We start from the raw sequence: 25,279 nt of genomic DNA on the forward strand, positions 1-25,279 counted from the left end.
TCAATAGTCATTCTCTAGCGATGGTAATAACTAACCAGGGTAGAAATGCCTGATTGTAAACATCCAAAAAGGTTATCTTTTTCCTACTGCTAGCTGCGTTCTTCCATAGACTTGAAAAATCTAAACAGATTTTTATATTCTTTACAGATAGTCATACCTCTTTTGTCTCCAAATTTTAAGTTTAGTGGGAGCTTTCATTGATACTTAAGTTCATGCACAAGCCAGTAGCAGAAAAGAACCACCACAGAAGAATACTGCTGTATGCTGTTGTTGTAATCAAGAACCTCTTTGTGCTACTGATGCAACCATATTTTGAAAACTAATCTCTTGACCACTTCTGGTTTGTTCTGAAATCATTAATTTCATCTGCTGAAGTCTAATGTCTGTACTTTCAGGCACTGTAGCTTAGTATAATGCAAGTTCATGGGATTCATATGAGTAGCAGAAGTATAAATTATATTTGTGTATTTCCTGTTTATAGTCTAGAAATTCAATTAAGTCAGAGAGTTTACAGATTGAAACCAAGCTATCAAACAGTCAGTCACACAGGGTAACCAATGAGATTTCAATGTGTTCAGCAGTCAAATGTAATCATCCTTCACTTGAAGCTATTCAGTCTGAAGTGATAAACACTCTAAATTTTTACAAGGTCAGAAGTAATTAGAAAATAAGTACAAGGTCTGTCCAAGAATGATTGTGCTGCTTTGTTACTTAAAAGCTTTTTAAAGCTTTTTGATAAGCTGCAAACAGTCCCTTCAAATTTACTAAATAAAATAGAGCTTTTTATAGGAGCTGTCCTGTCAATATTCAGCAAAAGTATTCAAACAATAAAAGGCTAACATGTTGCCTAAAAAAAGTTTTCCTTCCTATAAACCCTAAATTCTTTGAAAAGTCAGTGATACTATATTCATACGTGCATGTTTTACCACGCTGGACATCAGACAGTTTAGTCACATTCATACTAAGTCTCCTAGAATGCACAACCTGAGGCTTAGCTTTTTTGTTATACAAAAAGTGTTGAAGAAATTTTTTTTTTAAACATAGGTTAATTACAGGTTAATTTTCCCAGTCTGTGCAAGGCAAACTCTCCTCTTCATCCTCTGATTCGGGTGATGCTTCCTTAATTCGTCGCAATGCTTCATGGATGCTCCTTGTCAGAGGGTCAGTATCAGGCAGAATTGTAAAGGATTCTCTCAAAACATCCTTCTGCACTTTCTTCAGTTTCACCCCTTTCCTGATCTGTGCCAAGATGTTATTGCTATCATCTTCATCAGGAAAAGGAGGGAGACTTCTCTGCTCAACTTTTCTTAAGTGAAAGCTGCCACGTTTCAAGGAAGCCAGCACTTCATCCATCGGGGAACTCACTGCAGTAAATCAAAAGACCTTCAGTATTATTTTCACTAATTTTCTTCCCTACAGAGCAAAAAGTAGCCACATACTATTACTGTGATAGTAATAGTCCCATACCATAACGGTTGCTTCACTATTGTTTTAGCCTCCAAATTTATCTTCCCTATTACCAGGCCAAAACTGGTTTATACAGACAATTATAATTTCTGAAACCACTTAACCTCTTATTAGGCAGGCAGTAAAATTTTTTGAACACGATGGCTTTCCTGTTTGCAGTGAGGAAAATCAAAATAGCTGCAATGAATCCAACACAATGAAAGCTTTTATTACATTATCTTTCTTGAAATGCAGGTAATGAGTACTGTGTAATTGTACTGGACTGTGCAGTCCATTCTCAGCACTTGCATTTTGTGGCTGATTTTACCTACTGTATGACTGTTACTACATGCCAGTGAAGGACGCGGCAGTATAGTCAACTGCAACAGCATGCATTTTCCTGTTTCTCTGGATTGATGTATGTGTTAGCACCTAGTCACAGTTTGCCTGCATAAATTCCCTTCCTTTATAATTACTGAAAACAGAGAAGTAAGAGTTAACACTTTATGACAAATCCTTTCTTTATTACCAATTTGAAACCAGTTCTCTGCAGAAATAAAAATTAGGCTTTGGCTCTTTGAAGAGCAACAAGTAGGTAAGGTCCCTCTCCCAGAGAATGCATTATAATGAAATAGCTTGCATACACTAGCACGAATAACATCCAGCACATACCAATCAACAGATGAATATCCATCTCACATTCTTTTTTGTATATTGTAGAATACATTTTCAAAACCTGTTTTGCATTTATGAGTGGGCTTTATCCATCAGACTAATGACCCAGACAGTTGCAAGAGACAGCAGGAAAAGAGAAATAACAGAAGAATACAGGACTACACATTTGAAGGAGGAAGGAAGGATTGTAAAACGCTTGTCTGTCATACGGACACAAATTTCTGAAGCCACTTAGAGACTTGGAACATCTCAGGGAATACAGAGCAGCAGGAGACATTAACAATACTTTTAAGCAGGAGGATATAATTTGATTTCATATTTGCCACTTTGTGATGTATGTCAAATTGCACACACAATATGTGCTTTACATAAAATTGCAAAATTTTATTGTGTATCAGAAAAATAAACAATAGGACTACAGAAAAAGAAAAATGGAGTGCAGCAGCTTCAAAATTAATAATGAACTTACGACACTGTACCTGTGACCTGCAAGATTCATAAGAGCTTAATAATTCTGTAACTATGGAGTTGCTTCAAGGGTTTTCAGTCATTTAAGGACAATTCTAGAGGAAACTCTTGTTTCTGTCTAACTGATGAAGACGGTTCTAATTTTGATTTTATCTGGATGAGGGAAAATGTCAATGAAGGGATGTTTTCTGTAGCTGTAATCAACACAGCCAGATAAAATGTTATTACAGCCATATTATAGCCATGTGAATCAAGGCCCACTAGAGGTCCTTTTTCTTCAGTGACTTCCAGTAAAATAGTTCAGCTCAGTGCTTTTGAAAATCCCATCTCTGATTTTCAAATAAAAACTTAGCTGCAATATAGCATGTTTCACCAAAACACCAGGATTATTTGTTCAAACATGGCTGCTATTCTCCTCATTTTATATATTGGATAAAGGTTAAACAGTTAAAAACAGGTAGCACAGAATCAACAAATTGTAATAGATCTCCCAGCAAAGTCCTGTGCTCTATTCATTCTCCTTAGTTTCCAAAGAAGTTTTTGATCTTTTAACTATTTAACAACATGCTTAGCTGATTGATTATAAATTTAATTTCCAATTGTAGTTAAACGCATATGTTCTTACTCAGCTTTCACGGGGTACTTTCAGAGTTTGTGGATTTTTGTATGAGAATTTGAAGAGACTTTGAAGATAGCATTTGCAAGGTCTCCTATGTGCCAAGACAAGTATGCATTTTACTAGGTCATAAATTATGTATAATTCTGTTATTAAAAAAGCACTGCACCCTCAGGTGAAGCATACAATACTTGCAGTGCTGGCTGTAAACTAGATAAGAAAAGATTCTTTTAGGCAACATTTATCTCCATTTTCTAGCTAGTCTAATGTCATATATCACAGAATCAGTTTCACAAGTGTTTTCTCTCTAACAGTATACAGCACACTGTCGTAAAGGTCCTAACATTTGTTTGAGTTGCTGACATTTGTCAACTGTCAACTTGCCCATTAGTAATTATAAATTAATTACAGCATACACTTTTCTATAGAACAATTCAAAAGAGGAACTGATATGCATTACAATAAATACAGAGAAATTAAAATATTACCTCTCCTTCTCTGTAAGCCCTCTAGATCACCAGTCTTCTTAAGCTTCTTCTTGGCACTGACTAGCTGACTGCTGTCAAACAGATGTGCTGGTGGGACACCAGAAGAGTGCTGGACTCCTTTCTCCTCACTCTGACGTTTAACAAAGCTGTCGCTTTTCTCTAAGGATTTGGTGGCACCTTCCTTGGAGGGCAAAGGTGGAGGCGGAGGTGGAGGTGGTGGAGGCAAAGGAGGTGGAAGCGGTACTACAGTAACAGTCTCTGGTTGAAGCTCATTACTGGTGAGCGGAGAAGTAATAACATGAGGAAGTTCAGAGGTAACACTATTGGGAGGTAACGAGATATCCTGAAGTTGTTCTAAGCTTGTGGGTTCTTGCACTTGCAAAGGCTGAACTGCATTTTCGAATTCCACCTCTTCACTTTTCTCTTGGATTTGTATGGTTGCTGGCAAAGATTGAGGCTGATCAACACAGGACACTGAGCTGGCTGCACATTTTCTTCTTGCATGAGCCAGCCGTAGTCTGGTTGATTTAAGTATTACTTGCCCAGGGTACCGCTAAAGTGAATAAGTTATTGACAATTAGATAAGTACATGCAACACACTGGTCTAGGTACTTAGTAGTTAGGGTTTGCCTTTCTGACAAGTAGAATTCATCTGCTATTTTCATACATTTTGCTCCGAATGTAAAAACAAAGCAAATATAACCGCACTGTTATGCAAAAATGATCCTTTAAAAAAAATTTTTATTCTTGTTTAAGCTACAATTTACATGTGATTGGTCTAGTCAGGGATATCCATGGGTTAGAATTAGGATTTCACTAAGAACCAGACTGTACATTCAAGACTGTTTTTTCTGAAAACTAAAATTCAAAATTCCTCTTGTTTTCTTTTTCTAAAACTGGTCAATGGTTCCCTCTGCAACAAAGTGCTCTCTGACCTAATACACTGGCCTCAGATGTGAATCATACTGCTTGTATCCCTTGAAAACATTGAATATTTTGAGACTTTCCAATGTATTTTTAATTTAGTTCTTCAGTTTGCTGCCTCAATATCTGTCTTTTCATATTAGTTTCATCCATAGCCATTTTTATGTAAAAATTAAAACTGCTTCTGAAAGACAAGTCTAATACATTTTACACAATTGTGGTAGGCCTAAAGCAATAGAGAACGTAACAATATAAACATGCTCATACATGAATTCAGTTCATTAACAGTTGCTGGTTAAAGCAAGTAAATTTGCTCTAATTTACAGAAGCTATGCAATTCAAAAGCCTTGCAAATGATAAGAATATGAAGAGTGTACTTGTGAGCAAGACAGCTTTCCAGTAAAGAAAACTTCTCATATCTACATTTTTAATGTACTTGGCAAAACCAGAAAAAGTCTTCACCAATTAATAGTCTCTGTTTTCTTGCACTTTCACCCTTTTTTTAATTCTCTCATCTTCATCCCATCTTCTAGCCATTTTCTGGCACTCATATTGTAACAGGAAGGGATAGGTATTGGCAGGTGTTCTGGCAATCAGTGATAGTGGAGGTACGTCAGATGGTAATGCTCTTTGTAGGAAATACCATTTAGATTATACTTCTTTTAAGAACATTTACTAAGTGTCTTCTTACAACGTGTAGATGTTAAGACTGAACAGAAGCTTATTACGGCACTGGGAATGTAACGGCCAGAGCAATGTTACCACCAATGCCATATTTTGTTGTAAGTTTTCCAAAGAACACTTAACTATAAATGAAAGAGAATAGCTAATAGCATAGTATAGTCCTGGAATGAGGACTTTGCAAAGAAACTGGTGGAAGAGAACAACTCTTCTTCTGTTACCTGTTTAAACGTGCGAAGTCTGTCCAGCGTTTTCTGTCGCTCCTGACTAACCCAGGAGCTCTTTCTTTCCTCTTCATCTCGTAATTGATCTCGCTTCTGAGAAAATACATGGACAACATGCAAATATTATAACAAATGCTATGTTTAGCACCATTAAAAAAACTGAATTAAAGTAACTCTTCTGCTAATTGTTAGAAATTACCTAACAATGTACTTCTCAAATAAACACATTTCTGAACTTCAAAACTTGGCCTCTGTCTTCCCCTTAAAAAATATTATGCATTTCATGTTTTATAATCTCAAAGAAATGCAAAGCTCGGTAAAGAAAGATTTGAATATGGAATTGGAACACTTGAAGACTTTTTACTTTGAAAGATGAGAATTAACTAGAGATGTGATAGAATATTATACTGAAAAAAGCCCCCTTAACTTAATGGTATAAATTAGCCAGACAGCAAACCAGTATACATTTTCTCTCATTCCAAGAACAAAACAACAGTCCAAATTGCCAGGGTGCCCATTTAAAACAAATCATATTAGTATTTTCACAGTGCAAGAAATCACAGAACTCAGTACCACAGTTTTGAATCCAATACTGAGCAAATTAAGTAAACATTTTCATTATGATTTACAACAGTGAATGAAAGTTTTGTATTTAATTAACTTAAGCTGTCATTATTTAATCCAGTTTGATTTGCTGTAATCTTACTTCAATAAAGGTTTGAAGGTCTTCTTTGCAGCTAAGACAGTTGCGTTTTTTCCTGTTTGGGAATCTTACCTCGGTGGAAACACACATTTGGATCTACCTCCTTTAACTAGTCATCCTTTTTCACAAAACTTCAGCAAAGTTACTACATCTTTGAAACAAAACACTACTGTTCAGTCAGATTTACTGAAAGTAGATACTAGTTATCAGATGGCAAGTCACTGTACGCAAGTTCTGAAGTTGTCAGGAAAAGTGATAGAAGAGGGGGACTATAAAGAAAAAACCCTGAGCAGAAACAGCAGCTTTAATTCTTAGAAGACTCACAACATAAGTATTACTTTTAAAAGCCCATCTTCATCATAATAATTAAAAATTCTGATCACTTTTGTGAACTTTCATTGTCATTCAGTCAACACAAAAGTAGTGTCTGCCTGCCTGCCATTTTCAGAAGTCAGCTAGTGGCCTGGTGTCCTTCATAAAGAGCCAACTCCTGTGATTTGGAAGGAGGTAAGTATAAATGCATGAAGGAGAAGAGTAGAACATGTCTGAAAAATAGTAAGGACAGGAAACAGGAAAAGGTGAAGAGGAAAAGAAAATAACAGAGCAATGGGGCAAAGAAGTTAAAACAGAAGCATAAAGAAAAGATTATAGCAAGAAAAAAGGATAGTTCTACCACCCACCACACCTGCATGTTACACGTGTAATCAGGTCAAACTTTTGCTGAAGCAGCCTCAAACTCAAGGGGGTTTTTCTGGTTTGATCTGGTTGGTTTGATTTTTAAACAAGAATCGTGAAAATGCAATTCTTATTTGGTTTCAAGGTTTGGACACCCTTGAGGTTATCTTTTCAAAATTCTTCATGAAAACCAGTGGCTGAAAATCAACTCTGTAATAATAGTAGAAATCTTCAGCCACATTATTAATAGAAAAAAGACCAAAATACAAAGCATAAGGTTCTTTACATAGTACAAGCAGGCAACTTCATGAAATAAATAACAAAAAAAGCTCTGTAGTATTTGAGAGACAAGAAAGTCCTTCAGCTTTGTCAAGTCTTATTTTTAAAGAGTGATAAATGGACTACAATCCACACAGCAAATTCCTTTCCCTTACTGTAAGAACTGGAAAAAAAAAATTTTTTTTTTTCCTAAGTTCCTGAAAGAGTATGTCAATGTGTACCGTCTTTCACAAGTAGCCTTTTCATAAAATAAATTATGCATCTGACTTCCTGGACAAATATATCAATGTTAAAAATGTATAAGGACGAAATAGAATCACTTTCACTTATTTAACTGAAGACTGAATTAAAGAGACTTGGATTTCAATGCATCTTTGTCAGTGATTTTTATTAATTATTGATACCATATCAGCTCCCAAGACTTAGCCCAGAATTTGAACATTCTTTAACATAAAGTCTATTATGTTCAGTACAAGAGTCAGACTAGCTAGCCTAGGTGATATGACTGTGCAGAGAATCGTGGAACATGAAGTTGGAACTATATCTTTATACAACACAATTTAAGTGATTTATTTTGTAGAAAGAAGAAAAATAACGAACAGGCTTACTAAGATTCAAGAACAAATGTGTATGGCTTCCTTACTCATGTCAGCATATCTGATGCTGTACTCAGAGATGTCTGGAATCGTCTATGTGGATGTGATAACAAACCGCATGCAGCCCAACCCTAGCAATAATCACTTAGACTGTGAACCTATTTTATTTGCTTGGGTTCAATGTCATCCCAGCACAGCTATAGACTCCCCCCTTAAGCAGCACAATATGATACAGAAATCCATGGTGCAAAGGTCATGGATATACACCATCTTTTTCAAACAGCTATTACTCTGAATACTCTCCTAATTAATATTTAATAAGGAATCAAGCTATTAACTAAAGGCTAAACTCAACAGCGGAAAACTCAAACTTACTAGCTGAACAGTATGGTGCATTTTGTATTCCTCCTCACTCTGGTGACGCTGATGGATCTTTTCATTATGCTTTGCAATACAGATCTCCTGTACAGACATAAAATGTTATCTATAAAATATGAATTTAAAATATTGATTTACAGGGTATAATGTCATATTTAGCAAACAGCACTAAGAATTAGAAAAATAAAAATTACAAAGACTATCTCAGACAAGCTAATTTAACCAAGCTAATTTAACTTTACAATAAAACCAGAAAATGGAACAAAACCAAGACCAAACCTATTACTTTTAACTGTCAAAAGAACATACACAAGTAACAACTGCTTGAAAAGTCTGTTCTACAATACCAGTACAAAAGTGGCAACAAACAGATTTGTAAAATACTTCCTAACACCCTTGTGTAAGTCCATGTTTTTTTATACATGTATAATAATCAACTCTCAAATTTACTGCATATTTCTGTCTATGCAACTGGGCAGCTTCCCATTTAAAGGTGGCAGTTCATCCTTGCAATGTGCAATCTGCAATCACAAACATTAATAAAGTTATTACAATTTCATGCATGCACAAGCAGTTTCACTTATTACACCAAGTTCACATCTGTAACATCTGGTTTAAAACCAAGCATTTATTACATTGCCTGCAAATAAGAACAGGTTAAAAAAAGAACAGGCCACGTTACAATAGATGACCAGAAACAGGACGACACTCAAACTTCAGGTAGATAATATAAAAAGGATTGAATTCAGTATCAGTTACAAAGGCAAGGCATGTGCAGTAATTTAGAGTAGTGACAAGACAGACAAGTTCACAGGACAATACTGAGGGCCAGGAAATTGGACAGTATGGGTAATGAAAATAGGCCCAGTACAAGCACCACACAGAACTAGAGCAAAGTTGGACGTGTAGTTAGAAACAGATCTCATGGCTTGTAAGAGGGGGCAATGTTAGGAAGCAGTTTGGAGCGTGACTGCAGCTACAAGAACACCAAAGCGATGGGCTTTCCAGGCATCAGTCACCTTGACTTACTGGGTGCAGCCAGACAGGAGCTTTGCCATTGAAAGCATTGCTTGGGGAAGCTGATGGAGTTATTGGCCATCAAGCAAGATACTACAATAGTGGCAGAAAGAGCAAAAAAACAAGAGGGGAGGGGTAAAAAGAGCCCACAGTTTTGGACACTTGGAAATAAGAAAAAGCTACATTCTCCAACAAGCTGACTATGGACATACTGTGATCACATAAAAAGGTAGCCAGTGTTCCTGTATAGGACAGAAATACCATGCTGTCTTGAACGTTTCGAAACAGTAAGACCATCAGTATTGTTGCCATATACAAGTAATACTCCGACAAGAACGTAAGTTTCCGAGGAAATACTGTCCCAGCTTTTTCACAGGTGTTTGGATATAGCTAAACACTGCTGGGTTTTATGTTTGCTTGTTGTGGAGGTTTTTCCCTGATGAAAAAGTAGTTTAATTAATACAGCTGGAAAAGTTAATCCATTTAATTTGTAACTGCAAAAGTACAAACTACCTTATTTCTGCATTTCAAAGACACAGCAATAGTGTCAGAATACTATTATAGAATCTGAAAGACTTTTTGTAATACTACTACCACCAATTTACTTTTAGTTTATTCTCTATTTATGTGTTAAGTTTGATTAAAAGTATTCTAAAATAATGAGGAATGTATGTTAAAAGATATAAAAAAGTATTATAAAATAATAAGAAAACATAGATTTGGTTTGGGTTTTTGACATGTCTCAAATTTATGAAACATTTTCTCTTTAGCATCGGTTATTTAAATCTGTCTGATTAAGAGCAATAATGAAGATATTTTAAGCATGTAAAGAGGATAAACCAGACTAAAACATATTTGGTGCTGCTAATAAAAACCCTACTTTAATGTAATTGGACCTCTATGACTTGAAATAATAAAAAAGACCGGGGGGGGCTGAAAATATATTGCAGCACAGGATTAGAAATCTGAATCACCTTAACTAATTACAGAAATTATCTAAAAAAAAAAAAGGTTGCAATTTCATAGGGACAAAATTGTATTTTACTAGAAGTGTTCTGTGTAGTTATGCCCTTATGTTGTAGTAATACTAATAACACCACTAATAATATAAACACAGAACCCTATGCCAGCTGTCACTGCATCTATATAACACCTGTTTTGGCATGGGCTATGCTGTAAACTGTGGGCTTGCAAAGTAGTAAAGGTGTCCTATTAAATAGGCACAACAGCATCTAAGGGAGTTCCCTAGGTCAAAGCACACATTATGAACATACCCCAACAGCTTTACCAACCAGTTGCTTCTCTCAGTCTGTTCATGATGAGGAATACTCTTGTAATGTAAAATAATGTAAAATAATTGTGTTTCTTCAGAAATTTACTTTTCCACAGATATTCTTCTAGATGCCTTCTACACCATCTTTTTTATCTTGACTCTGCTATAAATCTAGCTCCCTAATAAAACCACTGCTAGTTCAATATGATAACCTAATTAGTACTACTGTGCAGCCAGCAGGGGGTAGACTGGGATAACAATAGCAATATCCTGCATGAAAAATCCATAACTAGCTTTCAAGAAATAGTAAGAACAATGAAACTGCTATTAAAATCTTATTTTTTTAATAACTAAGGCACTGTCATCAACAAATGATTGCTTAACAAATGCAAATAGGTTTGTTTAAAAAAAATGAAAATAAAGAGTTTATACTCATGGTAGTACAGTGAAAGACCATTAACCTCTATAAAGCTGTAAATTTAAAAAATGCTGGCTCAGTTATTCAGAATCACAACTAAAAGAGGTTTCTAACAAACTTTTAACAGAAGTTTCTAAAAAAATGTTTGGTACAATTATTTGACAACATCATTAAAAAATAAAAGCATCAACTGCAAAGACAGGGAAAGAATTTCTGGAAAACAAAATTAATAGAGACTATAGTCACAGAAGCTTATATTACATATAGTCTTATTCTATGCAGAGTAATTGATTCCCTTTCACTGCATTATCTCCTCGACAGAAAAGACTTTCAAATACACAGATGATAAAACAACCTCCTCCTCCAAAAAAAACCCAAAACTGATGATAGAGAATAATTTCCTATTGTTTTCTCAATCATGATATCTGCTGCTAGAAAGGAGGCATTCTCCTAAGGGAATCTTCAGTTGCCAAAAACCTAATAATGAGAAAGGACTGTAATTTCTAAATATATCACAAGACTGTGGTATATACCACTTAATGCACAGATTGCTTTTTGTTTTCAACTACAGAACTGCCAAGGAAAAAAAAACAGAAGAAGAAAAAAACCACCAGAACCTCAGCAACCCAATTTAAAACAGAACACTTGTTTACAGTTCTGTTTTAAGATAGTTTGCCGAAACAAGCGTGGTCAGGAACACAATCTGAGAAGCATTAATTAGATTCATCTCAGTTCAACAACAGAAGTTTCTTAATTGAAAGAGACAGACAGACTTTCAGAAAGAGATTTACCACAGAGTACGTACTTTCCCAATGCACTCTCGAAAACTTATTCCTCTGCTTAGCATTCAGTCATCACTGCACTCATTCTCACCATCTAATGTCTGCTTTTGCATCCCATCTGTATCTTTTTTCTTCATCCTTAACTTAAACTGCAATAACCCTTTTATCCCCTTACAGTTTTGTAAAGTACAACTATCCACATCAGGCACTACAAATAGTGTTCATTAACAGTGTTTTGCATTATCACTAGTATGGTCACTTATGATACAAAGCTTCTTTATCTTTGAATAAAAGCCAGAAGATTCTTGATTGTCTGGTAATGACTATTAAGCTTATTAAGGCTCTGCAGTTATTCAGCAGTAATAAGAGCAGCTACAGTAAATACCTCTAACAAATATCCATCAAAATGTCTATGTTCTTTTCTGCCCAATAAGTGCCACAAAATGGTGCACAACAACTGATTCTTCCTATTATTTTTGCTCAAATAAAAGTATTTGATTCCTTCCTGCAAGTTTAAATACATGTTATTCTAATCTGTAATTTCTTTAGAAGCTGAAAGCTAAGTATCTCACTGCAACACTCAGCTGCAGATAATGCTACGCTGGGCAATGAAATCAGCAGAGAGCTGGAACTACTTCTGAGCACGCTATGATGTCCATGCTGTGACGTCCAGCAGTGAGTTCCACAGGGAGATGTTACCTCAGGTCCTGAAAGCAGCATAGCCACGTTCTTCCAGTAGAATGTTGAACAGACATGACTACATTACTCCTGCACGCAGACCCAGATGTGCAATACTACCATATACAAACCTGCATCATGTCTCGGCGCAGAAGTAGGCATGCTGCAACTACTGTTACAGCCTAGAACTAACCTCTTCAGTTTAAACAGGGTATTTTATCATAGCATAACCTTGAAACAAAGAAGCCAACTGAATCATCATCCGCATAAGAAGACATGCTAAAAAAATCTCTACTTCTGCTTCAGAGTTGCTTCTTAACTTGTTAACTCCCCAAAGTTAAGTAAGGAACAGCAGCCAGGCTGTCGCTTATAAACAGGTTTGTATGCTCTGTAAGATGCCAGCAGTGTCTTTTCACATTCGGGAAAAAATAGCATAACTATTCTAATGTAGCCTATATTAATTAGCATAATATAACTGATAGGATCTATTCCATAAAGTACTAAAAAGCCCAGCTTCTTGATACTTTTATCTTTTTTCAAACTGACATAAGACAAACTCAATGACTCTGAGCAAACTACTTCCCATAACTGCCTAGCAAGAAACATTTCTTTTATAATAATTTATTTGCAGTCTTTTCCATATTTTGTTAGAGACAGGACAGTGAAGAAATATAAAGTTCCAAAACACAAAATGTATCAATTACTATTTTGTGTGCTCCATTATGTTTCAGATTCAGGTACAGAGACAGAGACATATTAGTTATGAAGGGGAGACAACACCTGAAGGCTTTACCCTCCATCTACTAGAACTGTTTATATAAAGGGTCATCTCCCACATCAAGGGACATGACTGAGAACATACAACCACACCAACCCTTGCTCCCAATCTAGAAATGAGGCCTCAACTGAGACTACTGCACAGCCTTAAAGTATATAGTATGGGGTTGAAACCTATTTTACAACAAGTATTACAATGTTTTCTCAGAACTTTGATCTATTCTATTAATTAAGCTATCTCACTCATTAATAATGCATATTCATGTAACCACAAACTGCTAGGGAACAATAAACAAGTCATTCTGGAAAAAAGGAATGAACATATTTACATACACTTGATACCTCATCCTTCTAAACTTACGTCATATGTCATTGATACCCTGTATTCAGCAGTTATACACAAAATCCAGTATATATTCTTAATTTGCAAAACAAGGTGGGCTATTTAGGGCCACTTTCCTTTTTCATGCATTACATGACTGGGATGTTGTGCAGAAAATTGTCTTAATATAGCTAATATTGTGAAATGATGTAAGAGAATGACAATAGAACTCATTAGTGAGAAAACACCCTTGAAAATTCATATCTAAAACTACTTCTGTAAAAACATGCATTCTATCATATACTTTCCACATCAAACTATTCTCATTAGTTAACAGAAACAGGTTTACTTCAAAGTGATTAAAGGTTTCTTTAAAGCTAAAAGGTAAACTGAATCTCAAATATATCAATTTAATAATACATGCTATTGTATTATTTACATGCTGTAAAACAACTTTTAGTAAGTAGTAAATATAATCCACAAAAATTCTAGGAGACTTGGAATTTGTATCTGAAATGAAGCCTTTTGAAGTTTTATTAAATTTGCTAATTATGCTAGAAATTTGCAACTTAATAATACCTTCTTATTTCTGAGGTAGGCTTTCTTGGCTGAAATACGTCCACGTCTGGCTTCCAGCTGCCGGATTTTTTGCTGTAACTTTTGCAGCTCCTCTTTTTGCAAGTGTACAGATGTTGCCATATCCTCCTTTTCAAGCATGGCTTCCATACTTTCATAAGTGTCATAATATACCACTTCATCTCTTTTCTCTGTTTTAAAGATGTCAGCAATGAAAAAGTCAAGTCAACAGTTTGTGTTTGATTGACATTTTGTTTTGTTCAACAACAGCCCCCCCACTGAGTTGCAAGATTTAATGTGTAAGAATGCTATAGTCCTTTCAGAGGGCTATCAAAAACCAAAAGGTCAGACAAAAAGCACTAAACAGCAAAGTACAGTAGGGTTTTAAAGTTTATGTGACAAACAAAAATCAATAACAATGAAGCACAGCCCCGTAAGCTCAGGGCATTAAAAAACAAAGGCAAATGTGAATGTATGCTTGTGTCTGTAGCCTAACTTGATCACAATGTCCACATGTCTTTAGCTCTTTTTGTATTAGTTAACTAGTACAAGGGACCCATGATGTGCAGTAATATCCTCTTGTCTTCAATACGAAGTTCAGGACGTACAGGTTCTTTCTTAAGTCTCTGGCATGAGATTCTTCTGCCACAACCTATAATTAGTTTCATGAAAGTGGAATCAGACAAGAAAACACCAAAATCCTCTCTTATGAGGTTTTTGGCCTCCCAGTCACTGCTTCTGCTCAGAGGCAGCAGAGGAAGGGTAACGTCAAGGCAATCCTTCAAAGCATTACAGGCCTGAAAAGGAGGTCATTACTAATAGTTTTATCAATACTCATGATTTTTAGCCTCCTGAGTGAAGCATTCAGTATAACATTGAGCTCATCTCTGAATGCTGCCTTCTAATCTCTTGCCAAGAAGGAAACACTGATGTTTATAAATCCTTGCACAATTCTGGGATGAAAAAGCAGCAAAGGCCTCTTGTTTCTTATTTCACTGGCATACCAAATAGAAATGTAACACACCAAGGGGCATATGCATTACTGCTGGCTGAAACAGGATGATATCACAGGCATGATTGTCAAGTGTCTACTCTGCAGCACCACCAAACCTTCTCATCTCAATTTCATCAACTGCTTTCAGCAAGACCATAACTTCCTCCTACTTCTGCTGCTAGATTATCTGGGGAGAGGGGCAAGGTTTTCTTCAGTGCACTGTCCACTTTAAAAGCTGCTGTCACTTCACATTATTTGTGTGTACAGTCTCTGCTGCAACCAGAATTCTGACTGTCATGCCAATTTCAGCTCAGCAGAAGACATGGCAGGACCAGAAAAGAAAGCACAACACTATATTAACCTTAAAATAAAAACTAATAAAACCAGACCTACAAGATCCTTGACTTAAGTGGTCAGTTAAAAAAAAGAAAACAAAAACCACCACAAAGTTTCATCCATACATAAAACTGCCAAGTCACTAGAATCCACTTTGAGACATCAGTGAGTAAAAGACTCATGGTTAATAATTACTAGGTTTTGCTATCCACTTATAAAATGGTAGAATTTACATGCAAATTTTGTTTTAGAACACTTTCACCCAGAGTTAAAGACAGAAATTTACAAGTCAAACCCCAATAGTTCAGCTGCAAGCCAGTCAAATCTACCAGTTTCAAAACATGTTAAATTATGTTTTCCTGTTTGAAAAAAACCAACAATAAAACCTTGCCAACTCTGTTGCAGCCTCCATCAAACATTCCAAGAGTTTTCTACAAACACCTTTTGAAATGCCTATAAATTTGCTAAGTGCTTAAGCTTCTAATGACTCAACCACTTACAATAAAACAACTAGTTATTTCTTTTTAGATACGATCCACACCATTTGCACTTGTTCAACCCACCCTCCAACCAAAGCAGAAACCTACTATCACATCACCATCACTAGAAGTATTCAAAAAACGTGTGGATGTGGCACTTCAGGACCATGGTTTAGGGGGCATGGTGGTGTTGCATTGATGGTTGGAGTTGATGATCTTAAAGGTCTTTTGCAACCTTAATGATTCTGTGATTCTCTGTTGACAGCAACGCATCCACTCCAAAACCAGCTTACAAGGATCTACAAATAGTATCTATGGATAGGATAAGACTCTTCAAAATTCTAACCTAATAAATTCACATTTTGTGAATTTCAGTGCATTTTAATGACAGTAAAAAATTACTACTGTTGCTTATAATATGACAATCTATTATAATTTGACACTTTTCAGATCCAAGGTGCTGAATTTGCAAAACAAAATGTTTTTCTTCTAGCTTACAAGCAACTAGCAGTTAAATCAAATCACATTCGCAAAAAATTCTGTTGGGACTTCATTAGCAGTACTGCTGATGTTCCTCAAATCAAAACAGAACCACAAACTCTCTGAAATATGTCTGCAGAGCCAATACAGTCAAAGACTGAAGAACAGCAACAGCCTCTACAAGTCACTAAGACACATGTATTTCAAATCATACAGATGTGCACAATTAAAAGGCTATTACCTTACTGACTTTAAGTACACTTTAAAAAGGAAGTGGTAACAGAAAATGCAACAGACCATTCTTTTTTCTTTGACTGCATAGGAAACAACACATATTAAAAGACAACTATTATGTTTTAGATGCTATCATTCAAATTAGGTCTTGAAAAGATGTAGCCACTTCAGCGTAACATTCTTCACATTAATTGTTCTATCCCCTCTACCTAAGTAAAGTCCAAAGAGGTCATTTTATCCTTTGCGCAAAATTCCCACACATTTAAGAACTGTATTTTTAGTTTTCTGTCTCATGGGATATTAACTGATAGTTGTCAAAAAAAACAGTAATTCCTTCTAACATACACAGCTATCCTCAACATAAAAAAAATACCCACAACTTTTGGATTTTGTATTAAAGAATACTTTACAAATTTAACTATTTTGTTACCCTGGGTGAAGGAGAGGGTTGGTTGTTTAGCTGACTGGGGGGTGGGGGGGTGTTTTATTTTGGGTCAGGTTGTGGGGCTGGGGTGTTTTTTGAGATTTCTGGAAAAAACATTAGTGATAAGTCATAATGACCTACGATGTTTTTACAGCAGGCTTAAGCTCTGAGGGCCCTTAGGTCTTACTATCACTGCATCAAAGAGAAAGGATTTTGATACACATTCCTTCTCAGCTTCCTGTTCAAGTGATTTCCCTTGGTCCTCAGGTAAGCAAATCATACAGTGTTTTCAGCACCAAAATTAAATATCTGATTTCCCAAGTACAAAAACTATCTATCTCTAAAGCACTAACTAGCTCTCCACAAAGGCAACCAGCCAAAGCTGCAACAACTTTAAGTAATTTACAGTGTTTTCAATCCTCATCTTCCATACATGCAGTTACAGTTGTTGCTATCACAAGCCTAAAAGGAGGAGATTTGCATAACAGTGAGAAGAAGCTGAGATACCTATGTTATCTCTTTTTCCAGAGGCAACTCACAATACAATCCAGCTTCAAATCTCTCTTAAGTGACTCTTCTATCCCTAACAAAACTTGGTATGCAAGCCCTGTGCACTAAACAATGAAACAGAGCTTGTGCAAACAAAAACATTAACTATAGAGAGGTCCAAAGGACAGAACTGGATTCAAAAATGCTGTATGGTTTACCTGTGCCATTTCCATACTTTCTAAGTACACAACATATAGTAGACTCTGGAACACAAAGTTTGCATCACTGCTTTAAATCAGTGAGAAGGCAATACAACAAGCTTCAGAGTTTAGCTGAAGGACACTTGATTTGCAGGAGTACCTTTTGAAAACCAGTAACTTCAAAGAAATTAATAATACCAATGCAAATTTTTAGTGAGACAAGTCCAGTAATGAAGACTTTTCCTCTTCCCTGAATTTAGTTTTCCAAAACTTACACAGAATCTTAAATGCTTATTTCCAAACACAGCCAATGAGAACCAGACCAAAACTTCTCTATGTGTATGTATATGCCTTATGAACAGGTGTAAATTTTAATTTAATAGTACTTATGTTAGAAGATCCAGCTCTTGACATGGTAAAGAATCTGTTCTCATTTCATTCCCACAGGCTTTAGTAGATTCTTAGGAAGAGAATTATCTTTTACAGATTACATCTTAATTAAAATGCATAAAGCACCTGACATCAGTCTTCTGATGCTTTCAAGTTGCGCTGTCAGCAGCAGCTCTTCACATTTCAAGATCTCAAACTGCACTTCATACAATTGAAGCTGTAGATCGTAATAATCAGCTTCTAACTGGTCCAAATGGACTATGGCTTCTGTACCACCCTTCAGGCTCTGCATCTAAATGGAAAGAGAAAACAAACAAACAAACAAACAAAAAAGCCCCCACATGACTCCAGGATGAGCGAGAACACAAAATCACAGACTGGACGATTACAGCCAGATACAGTCTGGTACACTAAATGTAATGTGTTACAATTGAATGCATCAAAAGGAGATGATCAGCCACACACTTTCAGACATCTTTAATGTTTGACTTTTTTTCTACATGGCAATAAAAAAATCCATGGCATTGGATTACTCTGACTGTCAAAGTGACAAGTCATGTAGTGAAGCACATGAAATATCCCTACCACTCTTTTACCATACTACTTGATTGTCTGAAGATACATAGCGAAATCAGCATTTTCTTATCTGCAGTCTAAAAAGTCTAAAAGCTGTTTTGCTAACAGCATCTGGAAAACACAGATAAAACTGTCATTAAAGCTGCACTGAGGAAAATGAGGAAAAAAAGTGGTAGAAACAGGGATAATTACATGCACTGATCCTGAGTTGTAATCACAACTTAACTGAGGCATTTCGTTGTTTCTGGAGTTCTTCACAGGAGAAAAAACATCTAGATTAAAATACTTACATATATTTTAGTGTTTATTTGTGTCATATGTTTGACATAGAAAAGTGACACAAGACACAACCAAAGTGAACTCAAATCATCCTCTTTCATTCAGCCAAACAAGATTTAACTGCTCAATACAATTAGCGATATTTAAGAAATACCGACAGGCAAGTGAATCTTATGGGCTGTCTCACTTTGGAGGGAATTCAAAGCCATGCAACTCTACAACCTCCACGCAGAAGAACGGGGGCCACACTCACCCCTGGTACAGGCTGAGGGATAAAGGGATTGAGAGCCACCCTGCCAAGAAGGACTTGGGGGTACTGGTGGATGAAAAGCTGGACAGGAGCCGGCAATGTGCACTCGCAGCCCACAAGGCCAACCCTATCCTGGGCTGCATCCAAAGCAGCGTGGCCAGCAGGTCGAGGGAGGGGATTCTGCCCCTCTACTCCCCTCTGGTGAGACCCCACCTGGAGTCCTGCATCCAGCTCTGGAGTCCTCAGCACAGGAAAGACATGGACCTGTTGGAGCAGGTCCAGAGGAGGGCAACAAAAAAGGTCAGAGGGGTGGAACACCTCTACTGGAAGGACAGGCTGAGAAAGCTGGGGTTTTTCAGCCTGGAGAAGAGAAGACTCCGGGGAGATCTTATGGCAGCCTGCCAGTACTTAAAGGGGGCTTCTAAGAAAGATGGGGACAGACTTTTTAGCAGGGCCAGTAGTGACAGGACAAGTGGTAATGGTTTCAAACTAAGAGGGCAGATTTCAACTAGATACAAGGAAGAAAACCCTTCTATCTAGTCTCAATCTACCCTCTTTCCGTTTAAAACAATTACCCCTTGTAATTCACAACATACCCTACAGTTGGGCTACTAGGCTCAACTCCCCTATTTTTGCAGAAAGCAATTTTTTATCATCTCAGACTTCGTTTTACTTGTCAAAACAACTTCAACTCCTCTTGTAAAATAGACTCACCTTTCCTGGCATCATTGCGGCAGCCTTCCCTGCAACTGCTCCAGTTAGAGCTAATCTTTCTTGGGTTATCAGAAACATGTGGAAGAAAGGTGTAGAAGCAATCTCACAAGTCCATATGCAGTGACACTAACACCTCTCCTTTTGCTGGAAATACCTGATTTGACAGATTGGAGAGCATCTGCTGGTGTACCACCTTGTTGCATTGGTGGCTCAGTCGTGTTGCTACCAGGTTACAAGACCATGGTCATTCTCCTCTGCTAATTAACCTGCAGTTCATAGTAAAAATTCTTACTAGTTTTCCCTAGTAATACCTAATAATAGATATTATTAAATTTTCTATTATCCATTCTTTTAAGTAATCTGTTACTGTTCAACTAGAATACCACGACATGTTTCTAGCCACCCCATATGAACCCTGACTGCTCTCTAGTTCAAGTATTCATTTTAATTCATCACTGTTACTGTCAGAAATCTCAAGAGAGTAACATTCAGAAAAAAAGTTAGGTCTTTAAGTGTGACTATCAAAGCTCACCCTCAAAACCAACAGAAAAATAATTGTAAAGAATTTCTAAATTATTTTAAGGGAAACACAGAGCACTCTAACCCAGTGATAAAAGGCAGGCCCTCACTCATACCTAGCAACTTGTCAACAGAAATATTCCTCCAACCAATTAGGACAAGTCAACTACAGTCAGGCCATGATACTACAGGATACAATATAATTAAAAAAAAAAAGGTTAAAACGATTGTTCACAATTAGTATCCTGGGCAAAGAGAAAAACTTCAGACGCTAAAAGAAACATCTTTTCCCTATGAAAAGGGTGTACTACTGTTTTTACAAACTTATTTCTTTTCCAAGACTAAATGTTCAAAAATCCACAGAAAACCTGGTGAACACCAACAGTGTCCTCATGAACAGTCAGATCTGGTCTTTGGTCTGAATTGTCACTCCTTCTGTTTTAATCCTCAACTCAAACCCTGCTAAATTAGTTTCTCAAACTTTTTAATCTTTTTAAAGGAATATCCTGGTTTTATCTTCTATGCCTAGAAAACAGCAGCTAAATGGTTTGCCGGTGAAGGTATTTCAGTTCTGACTTTCTAACTGGTCTGTTTTAAGTGACCATAAATACCTGATTGTTTCCCTTCTCTCCACAAATGGGAACTAAATGTCGGTGATGCACAAAATCCTTCAAATAAAAACAGTCTTTCAAATGCTGGGGTTTTCCCTCTTTTAAAATAGATTACCCAGTCATTCTCCAGGAAGAAAGAGTATTAAAAAAAATTATGTTCTAATAATGTTATTTCAAAAGAACTTATGTGAGCTTTGGTAACTGTTAAGTCCAAAGTAAGTTATCATTGTTAATGAGTAATTTTCTAATACTGTCTCACTGCATTATTAAAAGCCTAACTACAACTCCAAGTTTTGTCTATAGAATGCACCCCAGTACTTCATCTGGGATGCTTAGAGCTTTCAGCTTTCTATTTTCTTTAAACATAATGACCACTTGAAAGAGTTTTTATTTCTAAGACTTTTTGAACGTTTGATTGAACTGGAGAATATTACACAGATATTTAATATAAGATTAAAGGAAAAAACAAATTGTGATTTTTATGACCAATTTTAGTTTGCCAAATTGAAAACTGAAAGTAAAGAAAGCAAAAGCATTCCTAATCTGTTATTAAAAAATTTCAGGTATGTTTAAATAAATTTTCAAAAACTTCCCAATTTTAGCTTCTTACTTAGCCTTTCCAAAAAAGCTGTCACAGGAAGAAAAAGTTTAAAAAGTACAATGAAAGCCACCAAAGTGAAATGTACTTTTCTGAAAAATACTATGTTGCACCTGTACCAAAATCACTGTCCATTTCTTACAGAATGAAGATTCATTTTCCAGAAATAGCTATTCATGCCTTCTTGAGTAGAATCCTTAATAAAACTCTTACTTTTGCTGATGCATCCAACACAGAGAAAAATAAAATGATAGTCATGAAATGCAAGATATGCTTAAATACTCAGTCATTGGAAGCAAATATACCTTTGATTCAGACTCAGTGTACAAGAAAGGAAAGTACTCAGAATTATGAAACTATGAAAAACATTCTTAAAAAACCCAAGCAGTACTTTGCTGGAATAGGATTTTGTTTATGAAAATATCACAGAACATTTATATTGTAAATTGAAAAGTGTTTTTCAAGTGTATCTTCAGAACTGAACTGTACGCTTCTGAAAGGAAAAAAGAGAAGACCAGCTACTGAATACTGTATACACAAGTTGGAACTTGCTGGAATTTAAGTTTCCAGCCACTTACTTCCATTTGTCCAAAGTATTTTACATACTTAGTGAATTACAAAGGATTCTCACTCTGATTTAATAATTCTGTTTACTGTCATGAGGACAAGACCTGGCAACCAGTCCATGAAAGCAGACTCTGGCCTACCTCAAAAGGAAGATTTTAATCTTTCTTCTCAAACAAAATTCAGAACAACAGATGGAACTTAAGAGGTACAAATCAGGAATATAAAAGTGCAATATGTAATTCGTTTGGAGTTATTCTTTCAACATTTTTTTAAATACAGGTAATCATAGAGCTAACATTTTTAGCTTTCAAATAAACAAAAAATAACTAACCTAATCACCTAACCAGGTGACTTTTATACCACAGTAACTTCAGAAATGTAGTAGCTTTCTAGATATTTACAGTGCCAACACATTTTAGGAAACGATAAAGTGCTGGATTAATACTAAATCAAAACTACAGAACCAAGGACATTTTTACTGTTCCTTTTAAAAATCAATCAGCAGGGTCAGTTTAGATTTGGAGAAGAGGGAATTAAGTGCAAGAGAAACAAGTATATTATTTCCCATGTGTCTCCTTTCCTACTCTTGTGAAAACAAATTTATGTACCTAAGCACAGCAGGAAGGTCTTTACTTCTTAAGCTTAAACGAGAAAACGTATCACATTTTCATTTTTTGTTGTTGTTTTCTCTTTTTTACTGTCAAGTCTTTCAAATACACCAGCTAATATAATCACCAAGTATTTTCTTTATGATAAGACTGCAACCCTTATTCTCCAATATGGGATTCCCAGTCATGTTTGTCACATCCAAGTTTGCATACTTAGGGCTACTACATTCTCAAAGCAAAAAAAAACCCCAGATGTTTCAGAACAGAAGTTGGTCCTCTTATTTCCCCACCACCATATTTTGACCCAGAGCTCTCTACCCTTCTAACACACCATCCCAAAGGAGAATGCCCATGCATACCCATCAGATGTTCCTCATTTCTCTGTCCCCAAAAGCCCAAACCTCTCAGTTCAGTGCCCTTCACGCCCCAGCATACTGCAACAAACCTCTTTTCCTATGCAGCCCATAATACTTCGGCACATTAAAACAATCAATCACTCATTTATCAGACTGAGATATCATTCAGCAAAAAATCATGTAAGGTCTCCACTGGAAGAAATATAAGATGTGCTATGGAAAAGACAAGGCATGGCTGCCCTAAATATGTGAAAAAATTAAATATAGTATTTCCCATTAGTACTCCTGGATTCTGTCATTAAGTCTTAGCTAAGGATGGCAACAGCCTGATAAACTCAGGTTTCCAGACAGGTCTTGGCTTTCTAAATGTAAAAAGCTTTGAAATGGAGCAAACTTTTTATTTCCATGCTCTGGGTCTTGCATGTACTCTCTCTCCTTGCACATCTTCTACAGAAGCTCCTAAGTTAGGCACACAGTCTATCAGACTTACAAACCTACCAATCTATACAGTACTAAAGCCTTGAATTCTCTGGATAACCTTTTCAGAACAGAGTCATCGGTCTAGTCAAATTTTGCTGAAACATATAAAAAGTGCTCTAAAAACACACAGCTGATTGGATAGAATGTAAATTAACAGTAGTACAAAGTTCTTAGTATCAAATATCCATATGATAGAAAATTTTGAAAGAGGATTTGTAGCATTTTTGCTTTTGTGGAGGTGTCATAAAACCCAATAAATGTGGTTTTTTTCTGCTAAGACATTTAAACACAGTTCAATGCATGCACTCTCTCCTCACGAAAGCTGTAACTAGCACAAGTCTCTGGAAGACTGCCTTAATAATTAGGGTAAGCAGAGACAAAGACAGCACAGTACAACAGGCTAGTCATCTGTACATTTACTAATCTTCAGACACTTTCCATCTGGAACGCCAGAACTATTCCAAAAAGGTGGTCAAGCCTCTGAGAGCTGAAGCATGGAAATCACATGGTAGCACATTTCTGTCCTATCCCACCTCAGTGGATAGCTGTAAATATTAACATTAAAAACTGTCTTCCTGGTTGACTAACCAGGAAAAGGTGAACAGAAAACATAAGTAAATGGCATAAAATCCACCACACTACACTGCAACTCCATTTATCTAATACGGTAGAGTATAGTAAAAGTTCAAATACAAACTTGTGTTATTAAAAGCAGAAAAATAATTACTTGCAAGTCTGGCTTTTTTTTTTTGTTTTTTGTTTGTTCGTTTGAAGTACATCATCACTCTTTAAAGGCTTAGGTTTTTTCTGCATGTTTTACTTTTCCATTTATTGCTATGAAAAATTACCTCCTCTTTCAGTGAATGTTTCTTCTGCTCCAAACAGATTTCTTTAGCACGCATCAACTGCAGTGTTTCCTTAGAAACTGCATACTGAAGCTTCTCCATACGTTCCACTGCTGCTGCCCATGCTGCCTTACCAAATTTTTTCTGGTCTGCTCGCATTCGATCATACACAGCTACAAAAGGGAAGAAAAGGCAGACAGCTTACCAGTCTACTCGTCAGATCATTAGTGATTCTACTGCAGAGACAGTGCACACATTTGTAGTCAAAAGTATACAAAGTTCTCTTAGTAGGAAGTAATCATTCCATGGAGTACTAACCTTCAAATCCAAGATGTAAGTACTCTTATGATTTGTTGATCATTTTATCATTATAATTCTAGTTTTTGTTATCCACAGAGAGATCATTCTGAATACACAGAACACTTGAACCACTAGTTCAGAATTCTTGACTTAATAAAAATATCTCATTAATGCTACCATGTGGCCTTAAACTGCATCCCAAATTTCCCCCACTTCTGAAAGCCCCAATTATCAGAAACTAAAGTATCCAGTTTCCCTTCATAACTTCCGTAGTGCAGTCGTAAGTTTGAAAAAATCTGCAGAGTGAAAAAAACTGACAATTTAAAACAAAAATTTCAGCTTGACGTCAAGTGCAATTCTGTAAGAATACAGAATTAAATTTAAATAACATCTATCTTTGAACACAAAATGCAGGTTGCTTTACAAAATTAATTCAAATTAACTAAACAAATTATAATCTGATCTTAATATGCAGGCATGAATGACAATCTTTTCAGGAAGACTTCAGAGTAGCAGGAGTCCCTTGCCTGATTCAGATTTTCTACTCTTGAGCC

General features: G+C 36.2%; 1 protein-coding gene across 1 annotated transcript in view; it reads right to left on the minus strand.

The window, feature by feature from the left end:
* Positions 1-1,056: 1,056 nt before the first annotated feature.
* The window catches only part of JMY (junction mediating and regulatory protein, p53 cofactor), a gene marked incomplete at both ends in the record, with an annotated part of 55,973 nt that continues 31,750 nt past the window's right edge, over positions 1,057-25,279 (minus strand). The window contains 7 exons of the mRNA XM_082013041.1: positions 1,057-1,364; positions 3,694-4,246; positions 5,520-5,615; positions 8,151-8,237; positions 14,000-14,187; positions 18,149-18,314; positions 24,429-24,598. Of these exons, the coding sequence (XP_081869167.1) occupies positions 1,057-1,364; positions 3,694-4,246; positions 5,520-5,615; positions 8,151-8,237; positions 14,000-14,187; positions 18,149-18,314; positions 24,429-24,598 (1,568 nt within the window). The remainder of the gene's footprint in view (positions 1,365-3,693; positions 4,247-5,519; positions 5,616-8,150; positions 8,238-13,999; positions 14,188-18,148; positions 18,315-24,428; positions 24,599-25,279) is intronic.

This window comes from Phaethon aethereus (genome assembly GCF_964289735.1).
Source record: "Phaethon aethereus genome assembly, chromosome: Z".
Taxonomy (NCBI): domain Eukaryota; kingdom Metazoa; phylum Chordata; class Aves; order Phaethontiformes; family Phaethontidae; genus Phaethon; species Phaethon aethereus.